At 38.6% G+C, this 22948-nt stretch overlaps 1 protein-coding gene across 6 annotated transcripts in view; it reads right to left on the bottom strand.

The window, feature by feature from the left end:
* The window catches only part of PTPN14 (protein tyrosine phosphatase non-receptor type 14), a 267307-nt gene that overhangs the window by 125484 nt on the left and 118875 nt on the right, over nt 1-22948 (bottom strand). For all 6 annotated transcript variants that reach the window (XM_069066059.1, XM_069066058.1, XM_069066063.1 and 3 more), the window contains 2 exons: nt 21732-22053; nt 11216-11385 (listed from right to left, as the gene is read on the bottom strand). In XM_069066059.1, coding sequence (XP_068922160.1) covers nt 11216-11385; nt 21732-21905 — 344 coding nt within the window. In that variant the 5' untranslated portion in view covers nt 21906-22053. The remainder of the gene's footprint in view (nt 1-11215; nt 11386-21731; nt 22054-22948) is intronic.

The following is a 22948-nucleotide window of genomic DNA, read 5'->3' as shown; positions in this document are numbered from 1 at the left end:
CACACACACACACACACACACACACACACACACACACACACACACACCCCTTGATCATGCTAGTTGGCCATCTCTGAGTCTTGCTGTATTTAGATGACAGATGTAGAGGATGGATAAAGGAAAGAAGATGAAGAAAGGAGGATGCAGGAGGAAGACACTGACAACTATAGTCTGCATAATGCTTTACCATTTTTTAAAGGAGATTTCATGTACTCTATTCTCCCTTGATCTTTATCTAGGCATCTCATCAGGTAGGGCAGATTATATCTTCCCCACTTTACAGATGAGGAAACTGAAGCCTAAGATCACAGACTTAGTAAGTGAGGGCACCATTTATTACATATCCACCAAAAAGCAACAATTCATCCATTGTTGTTTCAATGGTACAATATAGTCTCAAACTATTGCAAGCCTTACTAGAAGCAATGAAATGAAAAAGTCCTCTTAGAAGACTTTTGTAATTAAGGAGCTTTTAATGCTATTACAACTAAAGGGCATTTATACAATATTTTAAAGTTTGCAGAATAGTTTGCATAAATTATCTCATTTGAGTTTTATAACAACCCTGTGAGGTGAGTCCTATAGGTATTATTATCTCCACCTTGCAGATGAGAAAAATGAGGCTTGTAGAGGTTCGTTAGATGACATGTTAAGTTAATGTTCCATGGGCTTATTATTAAATCTTGTGAGAGGAAGGATTTGAACCCAGGTGTTCTTGACTTCTCGACTAGCTCTCTATACCATGTTTCTTGCTGATGCTGTCTGACTGTGATTCCATTTGGGGTTTTCTTGACAAAATACTGAAGTGCTTTGCCATTTCCTTTTCCTGCTTATTTTAAAGATGAGGAAACCAAGGCAAAGAGGGTTAAGTGACTTGATCAGGGTCACACAGCTAGGAAGAATTTGAAGCAGGATTTAAACTCAGGAAGATGAATTTTCCCAACTCCTGGGCTAGCTCTCTATCCATTGTACCACCATGCTGCCCATATTCAAATAACTACTAAATATCAAAGGTAATGTTTGATAGCAGTTCTTCCTGATTCCAAGACCAGTACTCTTTCCATTATATATGATAAAAAGAGTGGAATGTATTTAAAATTAAATTCCAAAATCACCAGCTTCTTTAACCTGACAGGAACAACTCTGTTTTCAGTAATCGAGAGAGAGAACAAGGTCCTATTCACTAGCTGGAGTCAGGCAGGAGAAGGATTTGCCATTCTCAGCAAATTATTTTGGCAACAGCGAATTAATTAATGCTACATCTTAAGTCTGACTTGAAGGAAGTCACTATTTCTCAGCCCACAGTCAAACTTTATGCATCTATTAAAATTACATTTCAAAATAAAAAAGGAATCAGAGGAAGAAAAGAAAGGGTGTTGTAAGAAGAAATAGAAATAGCACCATAATTAAAGCTTTTAAGAGGGACACTCTAGAAGCTTTTTGAACACTGACTTGTTTACAACAGACTATAACCCGGACTTATATTGAAATATAAGACTAAAAAAAGAGTCTGGTTTAAAAGCAGCAAAAACTGAGAAAAGTTTCACCAGGTCACTGGAGCTACTGCCTGGGGCCAGGTTAAAAAATAACACCATTGTGTTCAGTACAGGAATTCACCACTTCACCCAATCTGAATTCTCTACCATCCCTCTCCCCCCCCCCCTTCATTAAGGTCCCAGGGGAAGAGATAAAGACTAATAGGAAAAGAAAGGTCCCCACCCTGTCTAAAAATGCAACTTCCCAGATTCCCTTGTCACTCACATGCCCACAAAATGCATTTATTCTCTGTGCTTTTAAAATGTATACATTTATTTCATGTGGGCTAAGAGGTGTATGCTTTACTTGTGTCTCATTCCTAGGATAAAGGGTATGTCTGTTTAACAACAGACAACACCTGACCCGAGATCACTCATAAAGAAGTGGTACTGAACAGTGCTTTTGATGATATAATGAACCCAATTTTCTTCAGCTCAAGTTCATTCTATTATCCTTTGATATCCATCCAAGCACACTAACTTAGGAAAACCCTTGCAGACCAGACCAAGCTATGGGCAATGGGATAGCATCAGGTCTGAGCAGAGGCTGGAGCCCTAAAACGCCAACCCCTAAGACAGGCATGATTACATACTCATTTGTGCTGGCATTGTACAACAGCTTTCAGGCAAGTGACTGCTTATGATCTTTGGCAGAGGCGAGGAGGGACCTAGGAGGTGAGGAAGTCTCCAATTTCTGTAACTTCTAGTTACACTTCTGGGTCAAAGATTTGAATCAAATGCCTTGGACACACCTTGGCAACAGTCATCACTTCAGGAAATCAGACACATTTTGCAGTGAAGGATTTGGCATTAAGTTTCCTGACCCACTATTCCACTGCACCAGGAGGAGAAACATAAGATCCATCATGTTTATGGGCTCTAATTCCCACAGGTAGAGATGGAACTATTCTAAGCCACCGAATATAACCAAAGAGAACCTATACTCTGCACTCAGAAGCCCTGTGGTACCAACATTGAACAAGGAATGACCTTTGACCTTCCTTCAATAGAATCCAAATACTCAATCCTGCCAAGTAGCCTAGACCTGTACTCAAACCTGTTTCCTCCCCCCCTTTCCCGTGAGTGTGCTTCCCATAAGTTTAGAGGCCCACTGGAGCAGGACCATATTAAAATCAGGCATGCAAAAAGGGCAGGATCGTGTTTAGCTTGAACGGAAATGGTATTCTGGTTTTTCTTTAGGCAACTTTAACCCATTACTTTTGACAGGGTAAAAAGCAATTAAGAAGGTTGATTCTATTTTGGTTTCTGCTTTTTCCTAATCTTATCCCCCAAACAACAAATAGGCACTATGGGGAAAACAACATGCAAACAATTTTGTACAAATAAAAAATATAAATATATATGTATATATGATAAATTGATGGGTGTTGGAGGGTATATATTTAATTCATTCCCCCCACAAAAAATTCTTTTAACATTCACAAGATTGAATAGGGTTAGGATTCTATAAGTGTTAAATTATATTTTAATTTTACTGTAAAGAAAAATGGGTCAATAGGCTACTGAGTTTTAAGAAAACCAAGCTGTACAAAATTGTGCTGGTTGGAATTCTTTTTAAATAACATTTTTCAGCAGATACTATCAACCTAGCTCCAAATTCATTTGTGATATTTAGGTAATTCATTTCCCAAATAGTCTGACAAGGGATACTGTAATGGGGCTACCAAATAAAATGTTTGAAATCTCAAGCTGCTTTAATAAAAGTATAGAGCCCAGAACAAGGAAGTTAATCATCTGACTCTTCTCTGCCCTAGGCTTCTCTCCATTCATTCAACCTGACCCTAATTCAGGCCCTTATCCTCTATCCTCTTCACCATTACAAAGCCTTCTAATTGTAATCTCTACTTTAAATCTCTTTCTACTCCAACCCCTCCTCCATTCTACAGCAAAACTATGTTCCTAAAGCCCAAGTCTAACCACCTTAGTGGGTTAGTCAATAAACATTTAAATACCTACTATGTACCAGGCACTAAGTGTTGGGAATATAAATAAGGGAAGAAAAAAAAAAAGACTATTCCTGTCCTCAAGGAGCTTATAATCTAATGAGGGAAGACAATAAATAAAAGGAAGCTAAAGCAGGAAGGGAGCCCAGGCCCTGGCTCAGGGGCATGATGTCCATGTAATTGAAGCAAGCAGAGTAGCCACTATCTCAATAAATTCCAATGGCTCCCTATGTTCCCTAGGATCAAACAGAAACTCTTCTGCATGACATTTACAACTTATCACAACCTGATCCTTTCTATCTTTCTCTTCTTTTAACACTTCTACACACTTAATAGCCCAGATATACAAGTCTTCCTGCTGCTCCTCATATAAACATTCCCATCTCTCATCTCTGTATGTCTGCATAGGCTGTTTCCAATCCCTAGAATGTTCTCCCTCTTCACTTCCAATTCCTAGAATACCAGATTTCCTTTAAGACTCCGTTCATGCATCACTTTATACAGGAAGCCTTTCAAAGTTGGTCCAGCTGCTAATGCCTTCCCCTCTCAGACTACTTTCCATGTGGTGGTGGTGCTATTATATTATTATTCAGTCGTTTCAGTCATGTCTGACCCTTCATGACCCCATCTGGGGGTTTTCTTGGCAAAGATAATGAAGAGGTTTGCTATTTGCTTCTCCCACTTATTTTACAAATGAGAAAACTGAGGCAAACAGGGTTAAGTGACTTGCCCAGGGTCACACATCTAGTAAGTGACTGAAGTTGGATTTGAACTCAAAAAGATATATCCTTCTAACTCCAGGCCCAACATTCTATCGACTGCACGACCCAGACGCCCCCACTTCCCATGTACTTGGTATTTTTGTAGAACTATATATAAACAGCCTTCCCTATTAGAATGTTTTCTTAAGAGTAAAGTCTTAAGAAGTTTCTTAAGAGTAAGTACTATTTTGGCTTGTTCTTTGTATCCCCAGCATTTAGTCAGTTGTATGCCAGGCATACAGTAAGCATTTGATAAGTGTTTGTTAAGTAATCAGACTCCAAATAATCAATGAGATAATATTTGTAAAAGTATTTAGCACAGGGATGACTAGGAGGCCCAGTGCACCAGCCCTGGAGTCAGGAGGACCTGAGTTCAAATGCAGCCTCAGACACTTAACACAAAACTAGCCGTGTGACCTTGGGCAAGTCACTTAACCCCAACTGCCCTACCTTCCCCCCTCCAAAAAGCGAAAAAAAAAAAAAAATTAGCCCAATGCCTGGCACATAGCCTCTATATAAATGCTTATTTCCTTCCCTTCCCTTCCACCTTCTTCTCACAACTAGGAACACCACAATTTACAAGATACATTAACAAACTGGAAGGGAGACAACTTGTAAAGGGAGTCCAAGTCTTGACATCCAAGTATAAATTGGAGGAATAAGGAATGTTTACTCTGGGTAAGAAAATACTTATGACAGCAATCTTCAAATAACTGCAGTTTTTTCACATTTAACCTGTGATGCTTGATCCCACAGGCCATAACTATAGGAAAGTTTAAAAGGAGGTAAAATTTCAGTAAGACAAGGAAAAAATCTTAACATTTTAGACTGACCAGAAATGGAATGGACTGTCCTGGGGGAAATGAGTTCTCTGTTAATGGGGCTTTTCAAGCATAAGATGCTATAGTCTGGATCAATGACGGGGACCAAAGTTGGATTCAATGACTTCCGGAGTCCCCAGCCTAAGATTCTGTGTTATTGAGTTATTTTCAGTCCTGTGAGATTTTTTGTGACCTCTTTTGGGGCTTTCTTGGCAGAGATAGTAGAATGGTTTGCCATTTCCTTCTCTGGCTCATTTTTACAGATAAGGAAGCTGAGGCAAACAGGGTAAAGTTAGCCAAGGTCACACATCTACTAAGTGTCTGAGGTCAGCTTTGAAGCCAAGAAGATGAGTTCCTGACTCCAGGCCCAGGGCTCTATCCACTGCATCATCTAGCTGCCCAAGGTTCTGTGTCCTGTGTGTTTTTGTTCTGTTTTGTTTGAGATTGGGTCTCCCTATCTTGCCCAAGCTGGAAGGACAGCAGCCATTGAGAGGCCTGACCCCACCACTGGTCAATACAGAGATCTAACCTGCTTTGTTTCCAATTTGGACCAGCTCTACTTAGGCAGACTGGTAAGTTTCCTTCTTCTTTCCTCCACTGCAATCCCACCCCCAGCACCAAATGGGTGCCAGACTTGGTGGAGGCACTCAACTAGCTTTAACCCTCTACAACTCAGAACTTCTGAACACAAATGATTAACCAAGCATCACTTCCCCAGTAGTAGTTACTACATGCATGCATCACAACACAAGGCTCAATGACTTATTCTAAAATTTAATTCTGACTTAAAAATAAATATTTCTCAGCGACATATACATGCAAAAAAATTGTATGCACATACATATATATGTATATATATACATAGTTACACATATGTATTATCAATAAGAAATATTTATGTTTTGTGACCAGAGTAAATAAAGCATTGAATAAAGTTCTGAACCTGAAGTCTGGAAGACCTGAGTTCAAAATTGGTCTCAGACACTTACTAGCTGTGAGACTCTGGGAAGGTCACTTAAACCTTCTTCTGCCTCAGTTTCCTCATTTGTAAAATAGGGATGATAATAATAATGTGAGGGTAAAATGAAATAATATTTGCAAAGCACTTTGCAAGCCTTAAGGACCTACATAAATGCTAATTGTTATTAACCAATCTGACAAACAAGGTAAAATTGCATATAAGAAGTAACAGCAGTATATGTATGAGTGTGTGTTTGAGGTTCCCGAAAAATCACATGCACTCCTGAGATTCATAAAGACTGATGGTGAGAGTCTAGGATTTCCTTTGTCAAGTACAGTGATGATGTTGGCTAATGTAATTAACACCACTTGAAATTTGTACAGTACCCATATCAACAAGGCAAATATTCTGAGATTACCATGTAGGCCCCAAACAAGTCCTGGAAATGGGGAAAATGTTACATGACCTCAGCCAGACATTGAGAAGCTCTCTAATGCTATAAAAACATAGTATCACAGCAATGCCTAATGAGAAAGTAAACAGTGCATCTCTGAAAATAACCAAACAAATTTCAAAACACAGTAAACATGTACATACTCCTACAGCTAAGGGTGAGGAACTCAAATTTAACCTTCAAAAATAATAAGAGAAAAAATAAAGGGTTTTGTCCAAAAAAAAAAAAACAAAACCCAAAACCTGAGAAATCAGGCAGGGACTTCCTCACCAGGGAAAACTTGGAAAAACCCCACAGCTAAACAAAAAGTGATGGTCACTGCCAACAGATTCCTGGCTCTCATTTGCTATTATTAAATATACTTCTGTTTGACTAAGAATTCTTCCACATCTTACAAACCATCTTTTCTTTCAGTGTCCAGAAAAATTTGAAACCCATGTGTTTATAAGAAAACTGTTGCTATGCAAATGATTAAAACACATTACAGAACTCTTCCCTTTGAGTCAGAAGTAGAATGACAGGGGAAGAAGATGGCATTTTTTTTAAACAAGAGTCCTTTTTCAAATAGTAACACTGGCAATGAAAAATATAAAAAGCAAAATGAAAAATAAGATAAAATGGGGAGAGGGTGGGGGTGGGGGTAAATCTTCAGTTGAGTCATAGTAACCAGATTGGATACATGACAAATTTTGAGGAAATTAATCTTACACTGTGGGGAGTGGGTTGGATACTTAAAGGGTTCTTCATCTCTCTAATTTGTATCCTCTCTTGACTAAATCCACCCAGTTCCCACCTTCCAAGTCACTTCAATAAACATCAAGAATTAGAATATATAATAGACATATGTATATAAAACATTTGTGTTTTACTCTGCCATTGATAGTGACTGTCTTCTATTTTTCATCTTCTCCTTTCAAAAATGTCCTATTTTGATATATTTTGTTTTGATACAATGGTTATTTCCCAAGAAATAACCAAACTTATTATTAACAGCAAGGAAAATATGCCCTTTAACTGTGATAGTACAGTATTAAGACTGATCATTGTACTGGACCAGTTTTGTTGCCCCTCTAGGCTAACTTTATTTACATTATTATAGTTATGCAAAGTATCCTTTTAGTTCTACTTTCTTCATTCTGTTACGTCATAACATATAGTCCTGTATTTTTCTGATTCCTTTATATTGGTCAGTCCTTATAATGCAGCAATATTCCATTATGTGCATTTAGCATAATTCTTTCAGCCAGACCCCAATTGTTAGGTCCATAATTTCTTTCTAGCTTTTTCTTTTATCATCAATACTGTTGCTTTGAATATTTTTGTACATTAGGGTTACAGAGCAGTTTTTATTTAATTCTAGATGCAAGAGGGGGTCAATGAATCTTTTTGAGAAGGGGAGTGACATGACCATTCCTGTGCCTTAGGAATATCAATTTGACAGGTATCTGGAGAAGTGATGACATGTTACAAAATACCTAAACTTGTACATACCACCCATTGACCCAAGGATTCCACTACCAGGCCTATGCCTCGAGGGTCTTCTTTTGTATTCTGTGATCATATCTATGTCTATGCACACCAATTCACAGATATACTCAAGAAACTACAATATCAACTTTGGACTATTTGCCCCCAATTCAAAGAGGAGAAAAGGTTAGACATGCTAATGCTATAGAAAATGATGTTCTATTCAACCTGGGGGAGTTGGACCATTGGAAACATTTGTTAGGTGAAAACAAGTTTGGTTGGTTACAGACAAAGGCTTATTTTTTAAGCACAGATGGTTGAATGGTTGTCTCCTCCAAGGGGTTACCCACAAATGAAAGGCAGACTTCTCTTTCTAATCTATGCAAATATTTTACTCTGCAGGGCATGACAAAGACTAACTGTTTTATGTCAGACACTCTCCAGATCCCAGGTGCTCTGAAAGATGCCAAAGCCCATCTCCACCTGTGATGGGGTAACTCTGATAACAGCTGGATGACTGGAGAGTTATTCATTAACTAGTTCCTAATGAATGTTGTTGGGACCTTCTGGGAAGCACTCCTCTGGAATTCTGCACCCCACCCCAGGCTTCTCTTTGGATGCAAGGATGGGGGGAGAATTTCAATATTCCACTGAAGCCCACAGCTGTTTTCTAAAACTTCCCAAGAAGGCTCGGATTCCCAGGAGCTCCCAATGACTACTTAGCAGCAGTCTGGAACATGTGTGGAGTTCAAAAATTTGGCTAGCACCACAAAACCAAAAAGCCCAAAATTCTGGAACATCATTTTTCCAAGCAGTTTTTTCTACTATATTGCTCCAGAAATCATTAACTTATTGTACTGTACTATGAAATGGTACCTTTTAGGAACATTAGACTTAAAGTTAAAAAGGACCTTAGTAGCCACCCACTCCAACCTACCCATTTTACATACAAGGAAACTGAATATGGTTAAGTGACTTCTCCAGGGTCACAAAAGATAATAAATGATGCAGTACTGAATGGGACCTAAGCCCTTTTGAATCTAAATTTAGCACTCTTTTTCCAAGTACCAAGCTGCCTCTGGAAATTGTGGGTGGTACTCTATAATTAATATAATATAATTAATTCTCTTACTTCTTCTACCTCCTTTTCTAATTCTTGCATGCTCATTTCCTTTCCTTTTTTTTCTTCTCCCTTACACAACTCTGGGCATAGCTTGAGAGGACTAGTGTCCTTCAGGGCTCAAGTGGTTCCAGATTTCAGAACAACAAAGAAAAAAGGCAATTCCCCTAATGTTCCAGTACCCTCAGTCCCAAATGTCTTTCATCTCTGCCAAAAGAAAAGAGATAAACTATGGATTAAATGGCACTGGTAATGCCTAGTTTTCCAAAATGTTCATTCCTATATTTTCCTACTTTTTTTCCCCTGAGTTAGAGAATTATGTAAAAATTTTGTACTAATGGGGCATCTCAGAAAGCTCTAAGGCCAATGAAAATGAACATTGTACTGTAGGTATGGGAGGAACAGACCATTCCATCTCCCCTTTCCCTTTTTTCCTCCAACAGTTATAATTGATTATTAGCACCATAGCTGGCTGGTCTACTGTTGACTGATAGTCCAGCCAACCCTTGAGAAAGGAGGCAGGAAAGCTTTCCTTTCCCTCCATTTTCAGCACAAAAAAGAGAAAATCATAGCAGACATTCCTAAATCTTCAGATTCATGTTTTATAGGTTCTTCCCCACCACAGGAATGAATGACACTGAGACGTATGGATTTCCAGCTAGGGTCTGAGTGTCCTCTGTGATTGTGACCAAGAGATGGTTTCAAAACTCTCAAAATTAGCATCTAAATTTCAGGCCAGGAAACCCCCCATGTACCTCACTCCCACCTATATTCTATAATATGAGCAGGTTAATTGTGCAGTAAGTAGAGAAGGGAGCAAGGATTTCCTCCTTCATTCACATCCATGATAACTATCCTAAGTTAACTTGAAATTTAAAGGCCCTTATGGTTAAAGCTCAATGATCTATAACAGCAATTCTAGTAGCTTAGATATTTCATCATCTATAACTTATGTATGGGTGGAATGGGTCTTCTTGTCTAGTCTGTCTCAGATCAAAGAAAGTTCTTTTACAGCATTCTTGAGTCGGTCATTCTAACTCATATAGTTTCATTCCATTGCTAGACACTTATAAATTTACTAGGATAAATTTTGTCTCCACAATTTTCTACTCATTGGTCCTAGTTCTTCTTAGCTCCAAAGGGTAGAGTTAATTGTAATTTTCCAAACATGGTAGCCCTTTAAATACGTAAAGACTCCTACCACACTTCCTGTCCTTCAACCTTAGGTGGTCTGTTCTCTAAGCTAAACACTCCCATTTCCTTCAATCATTTCTCATATGACATTGTTTTCACATCCCTTACCATCTTGGCAGGTCACACTCCTTTGGCAGCAAATATTCTACCAACTCAGTGTTTACCTAAAGAGCAGTGACTAGAAATGGGCACAAAACTCTAGATGTGGCCTGATCATCTCCAAATGGATGAGCCTTGCATGTATGATGACTATGTGCCCAAAGTTCAACAGTGAGTCATTTTCTTCTAGGCATATGTCTGAAAAATCCAATTTATTCACCAAATGCCTCGTTGTGCCTAAAACCCTTTAACTTTTCATGGTGACTACTTATTAAGAAATTGGCTGTGATTACATCAAACTAAAAGAATTCTCTTTTTATACAGGGACAAAATTTACCATTTTCCTGTCAAAAGAATCCCAAATGGAAGCCTGTCTCCCCTTCGGTTAGTAGGGATCCTATGAAATACTCTTGCCTACTAACCATCTCATTCCCCCAGTTCACCAGCATTTTAGGAAAAGAGCCTGTCCCCAATCTGGACTCCAGGCAATTAATTTTGTTTGGGTATTTTCTCCAACCCCATCCCCCAAAAGATTATGTGGTTCAATGTTTAATTTCTAACTGAACATCTAGAGGTTTGCTTTAAACATACATTTTCTTGAGTTTCACCTGATCCAAGGAAGATGCTTTACCCACAGATTTTACTTGATATTTTCTCTCAATGACTTTCCTAGGAAGTGAGAGAGCTGACCACATCATTCAAAATAAAACCAATAAAATTATAAAGGAATGATTTAAATCTCGACACTGTCCAACCCAGTTCTCCGTCTTATCTGTACAATCTGAGCCCCACACCATTCTTCTATACCTATAGGGTGCAAAGAAATAAAACGCACTTACCTTGTGGCCTCCTGCTGAAGCTGTGACACATTTGGCACATAGAACATGACTCCAAAAAAAAGCAAAGGCTCGTTGGCGAATTTGTCCAGCTGCTTCTTCAGAGGTTTTTCCAGCTCCACCCATCGTGCTTGCTGGCTCTTGCTAAGAAACCAGAGGCCAAAATAGTGTGTCTAGATAAAGGAACAAAATAACATCGGTCAATTCTTGTGACTGGCATCTCAGGGCCACACAGCAAAGAGCAGGCAATGCCCACCCAACTCACCCCTAAACCAATGCAAAATCCATTCCACAAAGAAGCATCTGGCAACCTTTTCCTTTTGCTCTTTGTGGCTAATCAGAAGAATTTTTACCAACATGCAAATCAAGATGCAGTATAGATCTACTTCCATGCTTGTTGTACATTTAACAGCATTTACAAAAGGCTCTGTGGGAATCAGGGGGGCAGATGGCATCAGTGCTTTACAGAAGTGATGACTGACTTTTCTGTTTAATATCTGGAGACTGACATCTTCAACTGACATACTATCTGAATGCTCCATGATCTTACATGAATCATATTGACTGCTGCAAAGTAAATAACACCTGACTCCTAAGACCAAGGCTACTGCAAATAAATGCTTTTGTATAGTAGATATTCTCAAATGTAGAGGGAGATCTTCACAGAAAATTGATTAACCCCTTTAGGGCTTAAGTAAAATGCTTGAAAACATATCACACCCCAACAGTTTATCATACATAGCCTGCTGCAAAATCCTCTCTCTCTCTGTTCTCAGGCATCAAGAGCAGAAGGATTTCCACTCCACAGCTGCAACTGGAGGCCCCAGTGGTTATTCTTGATAGATTAGCATGGGATTTAATAGAAAAAAGTGAGATTTTCATCTTTAGACTTCAAGCTTCATTTGGAGCAAACATGCTAAATGATTAACACAGGCACTTCCATGTATCTAAATATTTATTATATCACACTAGGATTTCTAGATTAGCACAACACTCACTGAAAAACACACCACTGCTTTTGAAGCTGTTTTTTAAACCCAAATTCTCTCCAGGAATTGCTTGTAATGCACCTAGAAATCTTCTTTCCAGTCATGGGAGTCTTGCTTAGCACTATTATTATCATCATAGCTTCACCTCTAGATTTAAGTGTCTGATCATTCATTCAATCATAAAACCATAGATTTAGAGATGGAAGAAACTGTAGAGGCTCAAAGTCCAACCCACTTATTAAATTACAGATGAGAGAAATTAAGATTGATCTGTGGTCAATTGATAAGCATTCATTAGATGCCTACTTTGAACCCTGACTCAGGCTGTATGGCGTGTTCAGAAGGACTAGCATCTCTGGTATGAGGGTTTACCAAGCTCTTTTCAAGACTGGTCATCCACCTTCCATCCAACTCTCAGCTACGGCTTTGAGAAGCTATAGCACACTTAGTGACCACAACCTGGTAAATGATCTGGATAGGTTGAAGGTAACCAACAGGCCTCAGAGCCCTTGGTGAGTTAGGGGGACACCTACTCCAAGATGTGAAGACTTCCCCTGGCACAATGGATGGATGAGAATAATTCGTTCCAACAGCCATGAAGGTGGCTGAAGCAGGTGCTGTGGAGGGCTAGAGCTTGGTCAGGCATTGAAGAAGCCACAGTCATCCACTGAATAGTAGGCCATTGCCAGTCTTGACTTTTGTCCTGCCACCTCAATGACTCAGGAAGACAGTGAAGCTGGTAACTCTCTGCATCTCTGACTAACTTAAATCCAATTCACTTTGAGAGTCAAGACATTACCCTGTGATGTCATTGGTCCTCTTCAAAAACAAAAGACAAGGGGCAGCTAGGTGGCGCAGTGAATAGAACACTGGCCCTGGAGTCAGGAGGACCTGAGTTCAAATCCGGCCTTAGACAATTAACACAAAAACTAGCCATGTGACCTTGGGCAAGTCACTTAACCCCAATTGCCCTCAAAAAAACAAAGCAAGAAAACCAAAACAAAACAAAAGACAAACAACAACTCTGTACCCTGGTAATATAGCTACACACTGGCATTTTCATACAAAAAAAATGAAACAATTTCTACTTGCTGGAGAAACTTTACATTATTGAGGCCTATTTAGCTATGCATTCAAATACCTTGTTTACACACATGGCTACACAGTCAAGTGACTTCTGGGATTGCAAATGAATCCACAGACATATCTGAAACAGAAACGGGAAGAAAAGCAAAACTACATTCCTTTTAGGATATGGGAGTGGGCATACTTACATTGGGACCTACTCACCATAGTGCTTCAATTGCCAAGTGCCAATAAATGGAGGCAAAGCTTTATTTCTGTGAGCAAAAGAATGCAATGGCAAGGATGAACTAACTTGAGTGAATTTAAGTTAAAAAAATTTTTCCCCTCTGCATTAATGCAACTGTGCGATGTAGGGCCCAACATGATTATAATTGGTGATGTGGAAAAAAAGTGTAATTGTCATGTAAGTAATAAGTAACTGGCCAATTCTAAAATCCTCTGATATTATGATTATCTAACATGTAGATAGTTATTTTAGTAATTTTATATAATTCCTTCTCCTAAGGTCCTGCTTGTTTTCATCATATTGGAGCAAATCAATTTTCCAGCACTAGAAAAAAAGCTATCTAGGAAAGACTATATGGGGGCGTGTGGTGGGGAACGGGGGTAGGGATGGAGGCAATATATTCCCTAGGATTTTATTTTGGCTCACATTCAAAGAATTGAAACATACTAGCTCATTATTACAGTGTTGTCCAAAGGGTCCATGATAATGAGGTAATTTTGGTATTTTTAATAAAAACAAAAAATAGACAAACAAAAAAAAAAACCTCCCCTGGGTAAGGTCCAAGACAGACTTGCCTCAGATGAATGTTTTCTAGACAAAACAGTGTTAAAACAAGGGGCCAAAGGTGAGTTTGCATATATTAACATATACAATGGAACTCTTTTTTAAAGGCTGATTAAGGGGAAATAATCACATTTATATTTCATGGGTTTAACTGAATGTCACATCTGAGAAGGCAACATTTAACTGATTGTAGAATTAAGCATAGACAATGCTATGTATTCTAGTGTGCCTGTAGTAAAATATATTCCTGGTTCACTGTGAAATTAAAATTGTAACTTCTGTGCTGAAGACTGTCATTTCTAGACCTCTTTATTCCTTCCTCTATCCCCATGCCGACGATTAAGCAAAATCTTCTCCAAATGGGCATAATGGAAAAACACAGCAAAAACTAGTTTCAAATCCTGGTCTTGTCTTCTTTTTTTAAATTTTATTTTATTTCTTGTATTTTTTTTTTTACTGAAAAACATTTTTTCTTTCTCTCTCACCTCCCCCACAGGGAGAAAAGCCCTCACAATTAACACGAATAACCAAGAAAAACAAATTTCCTCATTGGTCATTGTATATCTCATTCTGAATTTTGAGTCTTTCACTTCTCTGTCAGGAAATGGGTAGTCTGCTTCTACATCAGTCCTCTACAATCATATTTAGCCATTGCATTCATCAAAGTTTTTAAGTCTTTCAAAGTTTTTTGTCTGTATAATGTTGTTGTATATTGCAGTGTTATTGAAGAAATTGTTCTAGTTCTGCTCACTTCACTCTGCATCAGTTCATATAAGCCTTCTTTCCAAATTCCTCTGAAAACACCCCCTTTGTTAATTCTATAGTAGAAAAGTATTTTATTATAGTCATATGTTATCATATTCACTTATTTTAACATTACATTGTATATTACAGTATTATTTCATATAACGTAATTGTTCATCCATGTCCCCACTTAATGGACATTCCTTTAGTTTCCAGTTCTTTGCCACTATAAAAAGAGCTGCTAAACATGATTTTTGTACATAATTGTCCTTTGCCTCTTTCTTCTATCATTGCAGGATGACATGTGTGACTTAGTAGTGGTATTGCTGGGTCAAAGGTCATGCAGCTTACAGACTTGTGCCATAGTGCTAGACCAACGCAGAGCCCCAACAATAATGCTATAATATGCTTGTTTTCTGGCAGCCCTTTTTTTTTTTTTTTTGGCATATTTGCCAATCTGATGGGTATGAGGCAGAACCTAAGAACTCAATTTGTATTTTTCTAATCATTCATGATTTGGAGCATATTTTTGATAGAGTAGATTTCTTCCTTTAAAAACTAAAAATCACCTCTTCATCCTTTGACCCCCTTGTCAATTGTGCAATGTCGCTTACACTTATAAATTCGAACCCACTCTTTATATACTTCAGAAAGGAGATATTTATCAGAAAAACATGTTGCCAAGACTTTCTCCCAATTAGCTTTTCCCCTATGATCTTAGGTACATCAGTTTTGTTAGTGCCTAACCTTTTTAAATTTTATGTAACCAAAATTGCGCCTTTTATCATCTGTGATCTTCTCCATCCCTTGTTCGACCAGGAGCGTTTTTTTTTCTTATCCATAGATCTGAAAGGTAATTTCTTCCTTGTTCCTCTGATTTACAGAACTTTTATATCTAAGTCATATATCATGTAAAACTAATTGTGCTATATGGTCTTATGCTCATCTAAACCTAATTTCTGCCAAGCTGCTTTACAATTTTTGCAGAATCTTTTGATAAACGTTGAATCTTTACCCCAGAGTTGGAATCTTTGGTTTTATCAAACACTAGTCTAATAGATTCATTAATTTCTATATGGTATGTAATTAATTTGTTCCAATAATTAACCTCTCCATTTTTAATCAATACCAATTTTTTTTATCAGTTTGTATTATAAACTAAAATATGATGTCACAAGGACCCCTTTATTTCCACTATATTTTTCAACATTTCTCTTTAGATTCTGGATTTGTTCCTCAAAATAAATTTTACTATTATTTTTTGTCTATATATAATGTAATCCTTTGACAGTTCAATTGTTATGGCATCCATCATTATCTTGATGTATAATACTTGGAAAGTTATTTCACCACCCTGGTACTGTTTACTCATATGTAAAACAAGTGGTTTAGAACAGATGATGTCCAGGGTCCCATACAGTTCTAAATCAATGACCCTAAACACAAAGTACAGAAGCAAAAAAAAAAAAATTACACATGGAGGCTAGTGAAGAAAAATAAGAGTTACCAAAAATCTTTGCCAGGCCACTAATGGTGCTAACCCAGGGCTTTAAGTAATCTGCATAATTAAATGACAAAGTAAGCCTCTTCAAATGAAAACCTCAATTTAAAGTACAAAATAAAATTTCTCCATAATACAATTCCTACAGGGCTCAGCATATTTTACAGTGACTTGTTATATAATTGTCCAACTACAAAATTAGTTTGCCTCAAAGAGCAATGGCATAGCAGATGCTTCCTGCACACCTGGGACAATGACTTATTATGAGGTGGGAGATGATGACAATCTTAGGGACAAATTATTACCCACTACTGAACATCAACACCTCCTAATTTAGGTAGGATACATGAAATGCTGAACCTGGTCATACAGATAGAAAAAAGAGTGGATCAATGGGGTACCAGGCCACTGTTCTTCCTTTGGGGAAGTGCCCAAGTTCACTAGCTCCACTCCCACTCCTACTATTACTTCCCTACTCTGGTGAAGGTGTAATGAATTCCAGAAAGCAGTCCCTTGTACTGATCTTGCATTATTAGAAGTTGTATAAAATATAATATTGGTTCCAGTCCTATGGAAATATGCAATGTAAATTTGAGTAACACAGCTACTTCACAGGGTTCATCACCATACTCACTGGGATCTGGTTGCATAACTCAAATATGGTCATCCAGCCTTTGCTTGAATCTGTTACTAGTGAGGAGACTAGGACGTCTCATAAAATGTCACCAAGAGATTAAGGTGGTTTCTAAATTCCATCATGTGATACTAATTTAAGTATAACCAAATAAGGAAAACTGACAAAGCAGGATGGAGAAAGAAAGAAGGAAAGAGGGGGGAAGGAAGGAAGGAAGGAAGGAAGCAAGGAAGGAAGGAAGGAAGCAAGAAAGAAAGAGAAATTTTTAAATATATAGGAGAGCAGAAGGAAATTCAGAAACAGGCACAGACAAGCAAAGCAGTTTTGTTACTACTGTGTTAAATTTAATAAACGCTTAAAAAAAATTAACAGAATCAAATAAACATTTAGCAAATACCTACTATGTGCCAGACACACACTGTGCTAAGTGCTCAAGGAAGGAGGGAATGAACATTTATATAGAGCTTACTATGTGCCAAGCAGTAGGTTAAGTGCTTAACAAATCTTATGTAATTTGATCAGAAATTCAGTTTCATTAACAATACTTTCCCCATATTTTATATTGAAATGTTCATGTTTGTCCATTGTCAAGTTCATAATGAAAAGAAATTTTTAATTGTAAAAAATGATTCATTATAAAAAATCAATACACATAATTTTCAAAGAACGCTTGTTTCTTAATGAGAAGTACAACTATACTATAGGTTATTTCCAATGACAAAGCCAAGCACTCCACTCAATTAAGGTTCGAATCCTCAAAAAGACCAAAGTTGGTTGTTGTTTTTTTTAACACTTTTTTTTCCACATTAATAGAGACAATATGGTAGTGCGGTAGAGATAATCCTGAGACCTGGGTCAAGAAGATCTAAATTCAAATTCAACCTCAGACACTTACTAAGCTGTGTGACCATAGGCAAGTTACTTAACCCATCTTCCTCAACTTCTCTGTCTATAAATTGAGGATAATAATTGTACCTAACTCCCACATTGTGAGATAAAGTGAGATAATAGTTGTAAAGCCCTTTGTTAACCTTAAAGTATTATGTAAATGCTAGCTATTAATAGTAATAATACTTGTTTCCTCTTGTAACTTCCCATCCAGTCCCATGAATCCCCATGACCCAAACACAGAAGCAGCTGAAATAGACCATGGGCTCATTTTGTTTGTGGGTGAAGGATACATTCTTTTCCAAGGTTGTGCCTGCAAATGAAAAATAGTAAACAGGGGAAACTAAGGTGTAAAAAGATTAGGTGTGGGATGGGGTCAGGGGAAGATATGGAGGGCTTCAAATACAAAAAAAAAAAAAAAAGATTTTATATTTGATCCTGGATCCTGGAAATGACAGGAAGCCATCAAAGAAGAGGGATAACATGGTCAGATCTGTACTTTAGAAATATCACTGACAGCTGAGTGGAAGAACAATTGGCCTGGGGACACACGCTGGGAGACCAACCAGCAGGCTACTGTAACAGTCTAGGTGTCAAGCAATAAGGGTATGCACCAGAATGATGGCAGGGTCAGAGAAGAGAAGGGGACATATGTAAGATAAAAGTAGGAACAGCAGGACTTGACTGATGACAGTATATAGTGAATGAGAGAGATTAAGCAGTAAATTATGGCACATGGATTGCAAGCCTGGGAGATAACCTCAACCATAACAGGAAATTTAGGAAGAAGGGATGCTGCTGTTTGTCCTTTGTTTTCGAAGAGGACCATGACATCATTAAGGTGATACCATGACATGAAAGTGAACTGGATTTAAGTGAGGCTGGGCTGTGCAAAGTCACTGGCCTCACTTTCTCCTCCAGAGCCATCTGGGTCCAGTGGCCAGATAGGGATCAGGATGACTGGAGATGGACCCCAGGAAGAATGGTGGCTTTAAGGGAAGACTAACAAGTTCAATGATGGACATTCTGAGTTTAGGATGTCTCTGGAACATCCAGTTTGAAATGTCCAATAAGCAGTTGGAGATTCAAGCCAGAAAGTGATCAGACAGGTTAGGGCTAGATAAGTAAATCTGAAAATCATCAGCACAGAGTTGGGTGACCTTAACAGGTTACTTGATCTCTCTCAGCCTGTTTCATCATCTGAAAAATGAAGAGGTCAGACTAGATGGGCTATGAGGTCACTTACAGTTCTAAATCTACAATTTTATGACATCAAACTATCAATAAACCATTCAATGAGTTCTGGATACACCTAGATGTATTACTGTAAACATGACATTTCTCTTTCTTGCCCACAAAGAACAGCAAATCAAATGCTTTGCTAAACTTTAGGCAAACTATACCTATGGCATTCCCCTCATCTACCAGTAAGCTCATCAAATCTGAGTTATTGTTAAAGATTCTAGTTTTATTATATGTCATTTTCAGGTAAGTAATTTAATATGTCATGCATTTGTTTGTTTGTACCTAGTAAGGAACTGCCTGGCAATACATACACTTAGATAGTCTCTATTAAATCAGTCTCCCTCTGTCTCATAAAACTGTTTGTTTAGTGGTATTCAGTCTATCAGGTACTCAATTAATCATTGCTTTGGGGAAAAAAACAAGATTGCTAGGTCAATCTCTAACAAATTATAATCTTAAGGGACCCACCTCCATGCTTTCCAAATAGCTATCTCCCATGTTTACCATTCATTCCCACCTTATCCCCACTAAAGAATAAACAAAGACTATTTTTTGCCTTTCTTTATATCTCTACTCCCTGGCACAGAGCAGACCCTTGATAAATGTTTCTTGACTCTCTCTGCCTTGTAGAATACCTAATTCCTTCAAGATTTAGTCCAAGTGCTATTTTCCATCTGAAGTCTTACCTTTCCTAGTAATTTGTGTTCTCTCCCTCATAAAATCACTTTTTCTTTACTTATCTGTGTGCACATTATGTCACCGAGTAGAATTAAAGCTCTTGGAGGGCAAGGATTATTTCATTCCTGTCTAGGATTTCCTAGCACTATACCTCGCCCCTAGTCAGGGCTTAATAAATGCTTGGATTGAGGTCAATTGAATATAAAAAAATTCTGCCTAAAAGTAGATGCTCTATGAACTGGGGATGCAGGGATAGAGTACATAATGTAGTACTGGCTTTCCCCTATGTATATTATGATAAAATCTGGTTATAATAGTTAAAATAAAGTGAAGGACAACTTTGATCAACAGAGCTAGATATGAAAACATTAGGTCCAGTAGAAGGTTTTGATGCAGGAAGAAAGCAAGAGAAAGGAGACACCACAAAAGGGCAACCCACAGCCTGGAGAGTCCGTGTACAAGAAAAAAGCGTGCCAGTTTAGTCTTGCAGTATTGGTGATGGTAAAAAAGATGGGCCTGGATTGCTTGTTGATTATTTATATACTCTGAACAGGAGAGGCACCAACCTCCTCCCTGTCCTCCCCCTCCTCCTGCCTTTCCCCCTTTCCCTCCTCCCCCCCCCTCCTCCTCACCCTACCAACCACCCTGTACCCACAATGCTCTCATTCCCCACAGTAAACCACACAAGGCCTTGCCTGGGCATGGCTAGGATGTAAAAGTGCTATTAAAAAGAGTGCTCTATGAATTATTCATTCTAACACTCAATATACTTGGAGGGTGACTTTTTTGTCAGTATCTCAGGTATGTTTGACTCTACTCTTAATCTTATAGACTGGAGCCTCCATTCAAATCAGGTCATATCACCTTTGATGGCTCTTGAGCAAATATCCAACTGTGCATTTTAATGACATTCCTTTTTAACAATCATGTTTAGAATAAGACATTATGTTTACTGTGCAGATTCCAGACAGAGAACACCCAAAGCTGTGAGGCTCCCCACCCCTTCCCAATCAGCAGGAGTGACATTTTAATAACATCTTTCCTTGGAGGTCTTTAAAACTGGGAGAGAGCAAAATTGGACTTGATACTCTGGGTGCTAGAAGTACCTCTTTTAAGAAGTAATCAGAGAGATAAATGATCTCAATTGTGTTTTGTTTTCTAAAGGAAAAAAAAAAGACCAAAAGAAAGTTTCATAGACAGGATTGCTTATAGATAGGGGCAGCTGGGTAACACAGTGGATAGAACTCCAGGAGTACCTAGAGTTAAGAAGACTTCTCTTCCTGAGTTCAAATCTGGCCTCAGACATTTACTGTGACCCTAAATGAGTCACTTAATCCCATTTGCCTCAGTTTCCTTATCTGTCAAAATGAGTTGGAGAAGGAAATGGCAAAACACTCTTTACCAAGAAAACCCCAAATGGGTTCATAAACATGACTGAACAACAACAGCAAAGAAGTAGTATGCTTAAGAACCCCCGAGGAAACAAAAATTCCCATGGTCTACTTTACAAGCTGCCGCCAACGAAATCACCATTTCACTCTTTGCTATTGTGCCCTTCCTTCAATTCGTAGGACGATACTGAAATACCAAAAAGCAGCTGTTATAAACCTGTACACAGGAATTTTGTTCTTAATGTTATTTTTTTTAAGTCAAGTACAAAAACAGAAATAAAAGCCCCAAACCACTCAACTATTTCAAAATTTTGAACAATCAGCTTAGAGAGAGGACCTGTCTTTTCCAGCTCCCAGAAAAGCCCCTGTCCCCAGATGAAACAAATGGGGACCAAAATATAGAGCAAACTCTAGGTGGTGTCCTTGTTTCTCCCTCCACTGAGCTTCACAAACCTCCCTGATAAAATCATGCCAATGGCTAAGAATAACAGGATCCTCATAAGCAGACTGTTTAGACTGAAAACATGCTCGGAGCCTAGAGACCAAAGACTGGTTCTTTCTCATCAGCCTTACCTCTCGAAGTTCCAGTCTCTGAGCCACGGCCTCAAGACACTCTTGCCCTGTGCTCTCCACTGACAGAGTACACTCTATCACGTTGCTGTCCAACAGGCGGATTCGGGTGACAAAGCAATTCTTGCTTAAGACATTGTAGCGCCGTGTCCGGCGAAGTTTCAGCCCAAATGGCATGGCTATGTGGCCGAAGACAGCTGCCTCCCTTATCTCAGAGTCACCTCAGCAATTGTGTGGTTTGGGGACTTCTCTAGCTGGTCTGGTCCTCCATGTACGGGAAGAGGTGTCCATACCCAACACAGCACTCCCGTGGCACAGCTGGGAACTGAAGACAAAAGGCATGGTTAGACTGTGACAGAAGACAAGCATGTTGAGGAGAAGCAAAATAAAGACTCAAAACCCCAATTAAGTCCTCATAAGCTCCTTAGCCCTAAGTTACGTCGTGAGTGCTAGCGTTAGGTGCAAGAAAGTGCAAGGAAGGAAGAAAACAAGAAGGAGAGGTTAGAAAAAGAATGTAGTAGAAACAAGAGATACACATGATGGAGGAATGGTAAGATATGCCAAGCATTGAATCAGGTGCCCTTATCAATTATTACACTTTTTTTTTGTTGTTGTTCAGTCATGTTTATGACCCCACTTGGGGTTTTCTTGGCAAAGATGCTGGAGTGGTTTGTCATTTCCTTCTCCAGCTCTTCTTGCAGATGAGGAAACTGAGGCAAACAAGGTGAAGTGCCTTGCCCAGGGTCACACAGCTAATAAGTATCTAAGGCCAGATTTGAACTCAGGAAGATGAATCTTCCTGACTCCAGTCTGGACACTCTATCCAATGCTTTTACACCTTTACTCTTACTTATTTTTTGTTGTTGCTATCATTCCAGACCTATAATAGCAATACTAGAGGAGCATTTCTGATATACAAAATCCCTCCTTGAATGCATGCATAAGCAATTTTATAAGAGTTCTGAGGGAATTACGAAGGCCAGTGACTTATCCATCATTACACAATTACAATTAATGTGTCAGGGTCAGAACTCAGACCTACTTGAATGCTACTCCAAAGCCAGTCCTCTATCCATGATGCCTCTCTGCTGCCTACAACTACTTCCAAAATCCACATACCTTTATCAGAAGTACAGCAGCAGCAGCAGCAGCAGCAATAGCAGTGGCAGTGGCAGTAGTAGTAGTAGTAGTAGTAGTAGTAGTAGTAGTAGTAGTAGTAG

The sequence above is a fragment of the Petaurus breviceps genome, unplaced genomic scaffold (genome assembly GCF_028583685.1).
Source record: "Petaurus breviceps papuanus isolate PSGF00001 unplaced genomic scaffold, PetGlider_PUasm1.0 90702, whole genome shotgun sequence".
Lineage (NCBI taxonomy): Eukaryota > Metazoa > Chordata > Mammalia > Diprotodontia > Petauridae > Petaurus > Petaurus breviceps.
The sequence above is the reverse complement of the archived record's forward strand: the minus strand, read 5'-3'. Positions and strand labels throughout refer to the sequence as shown.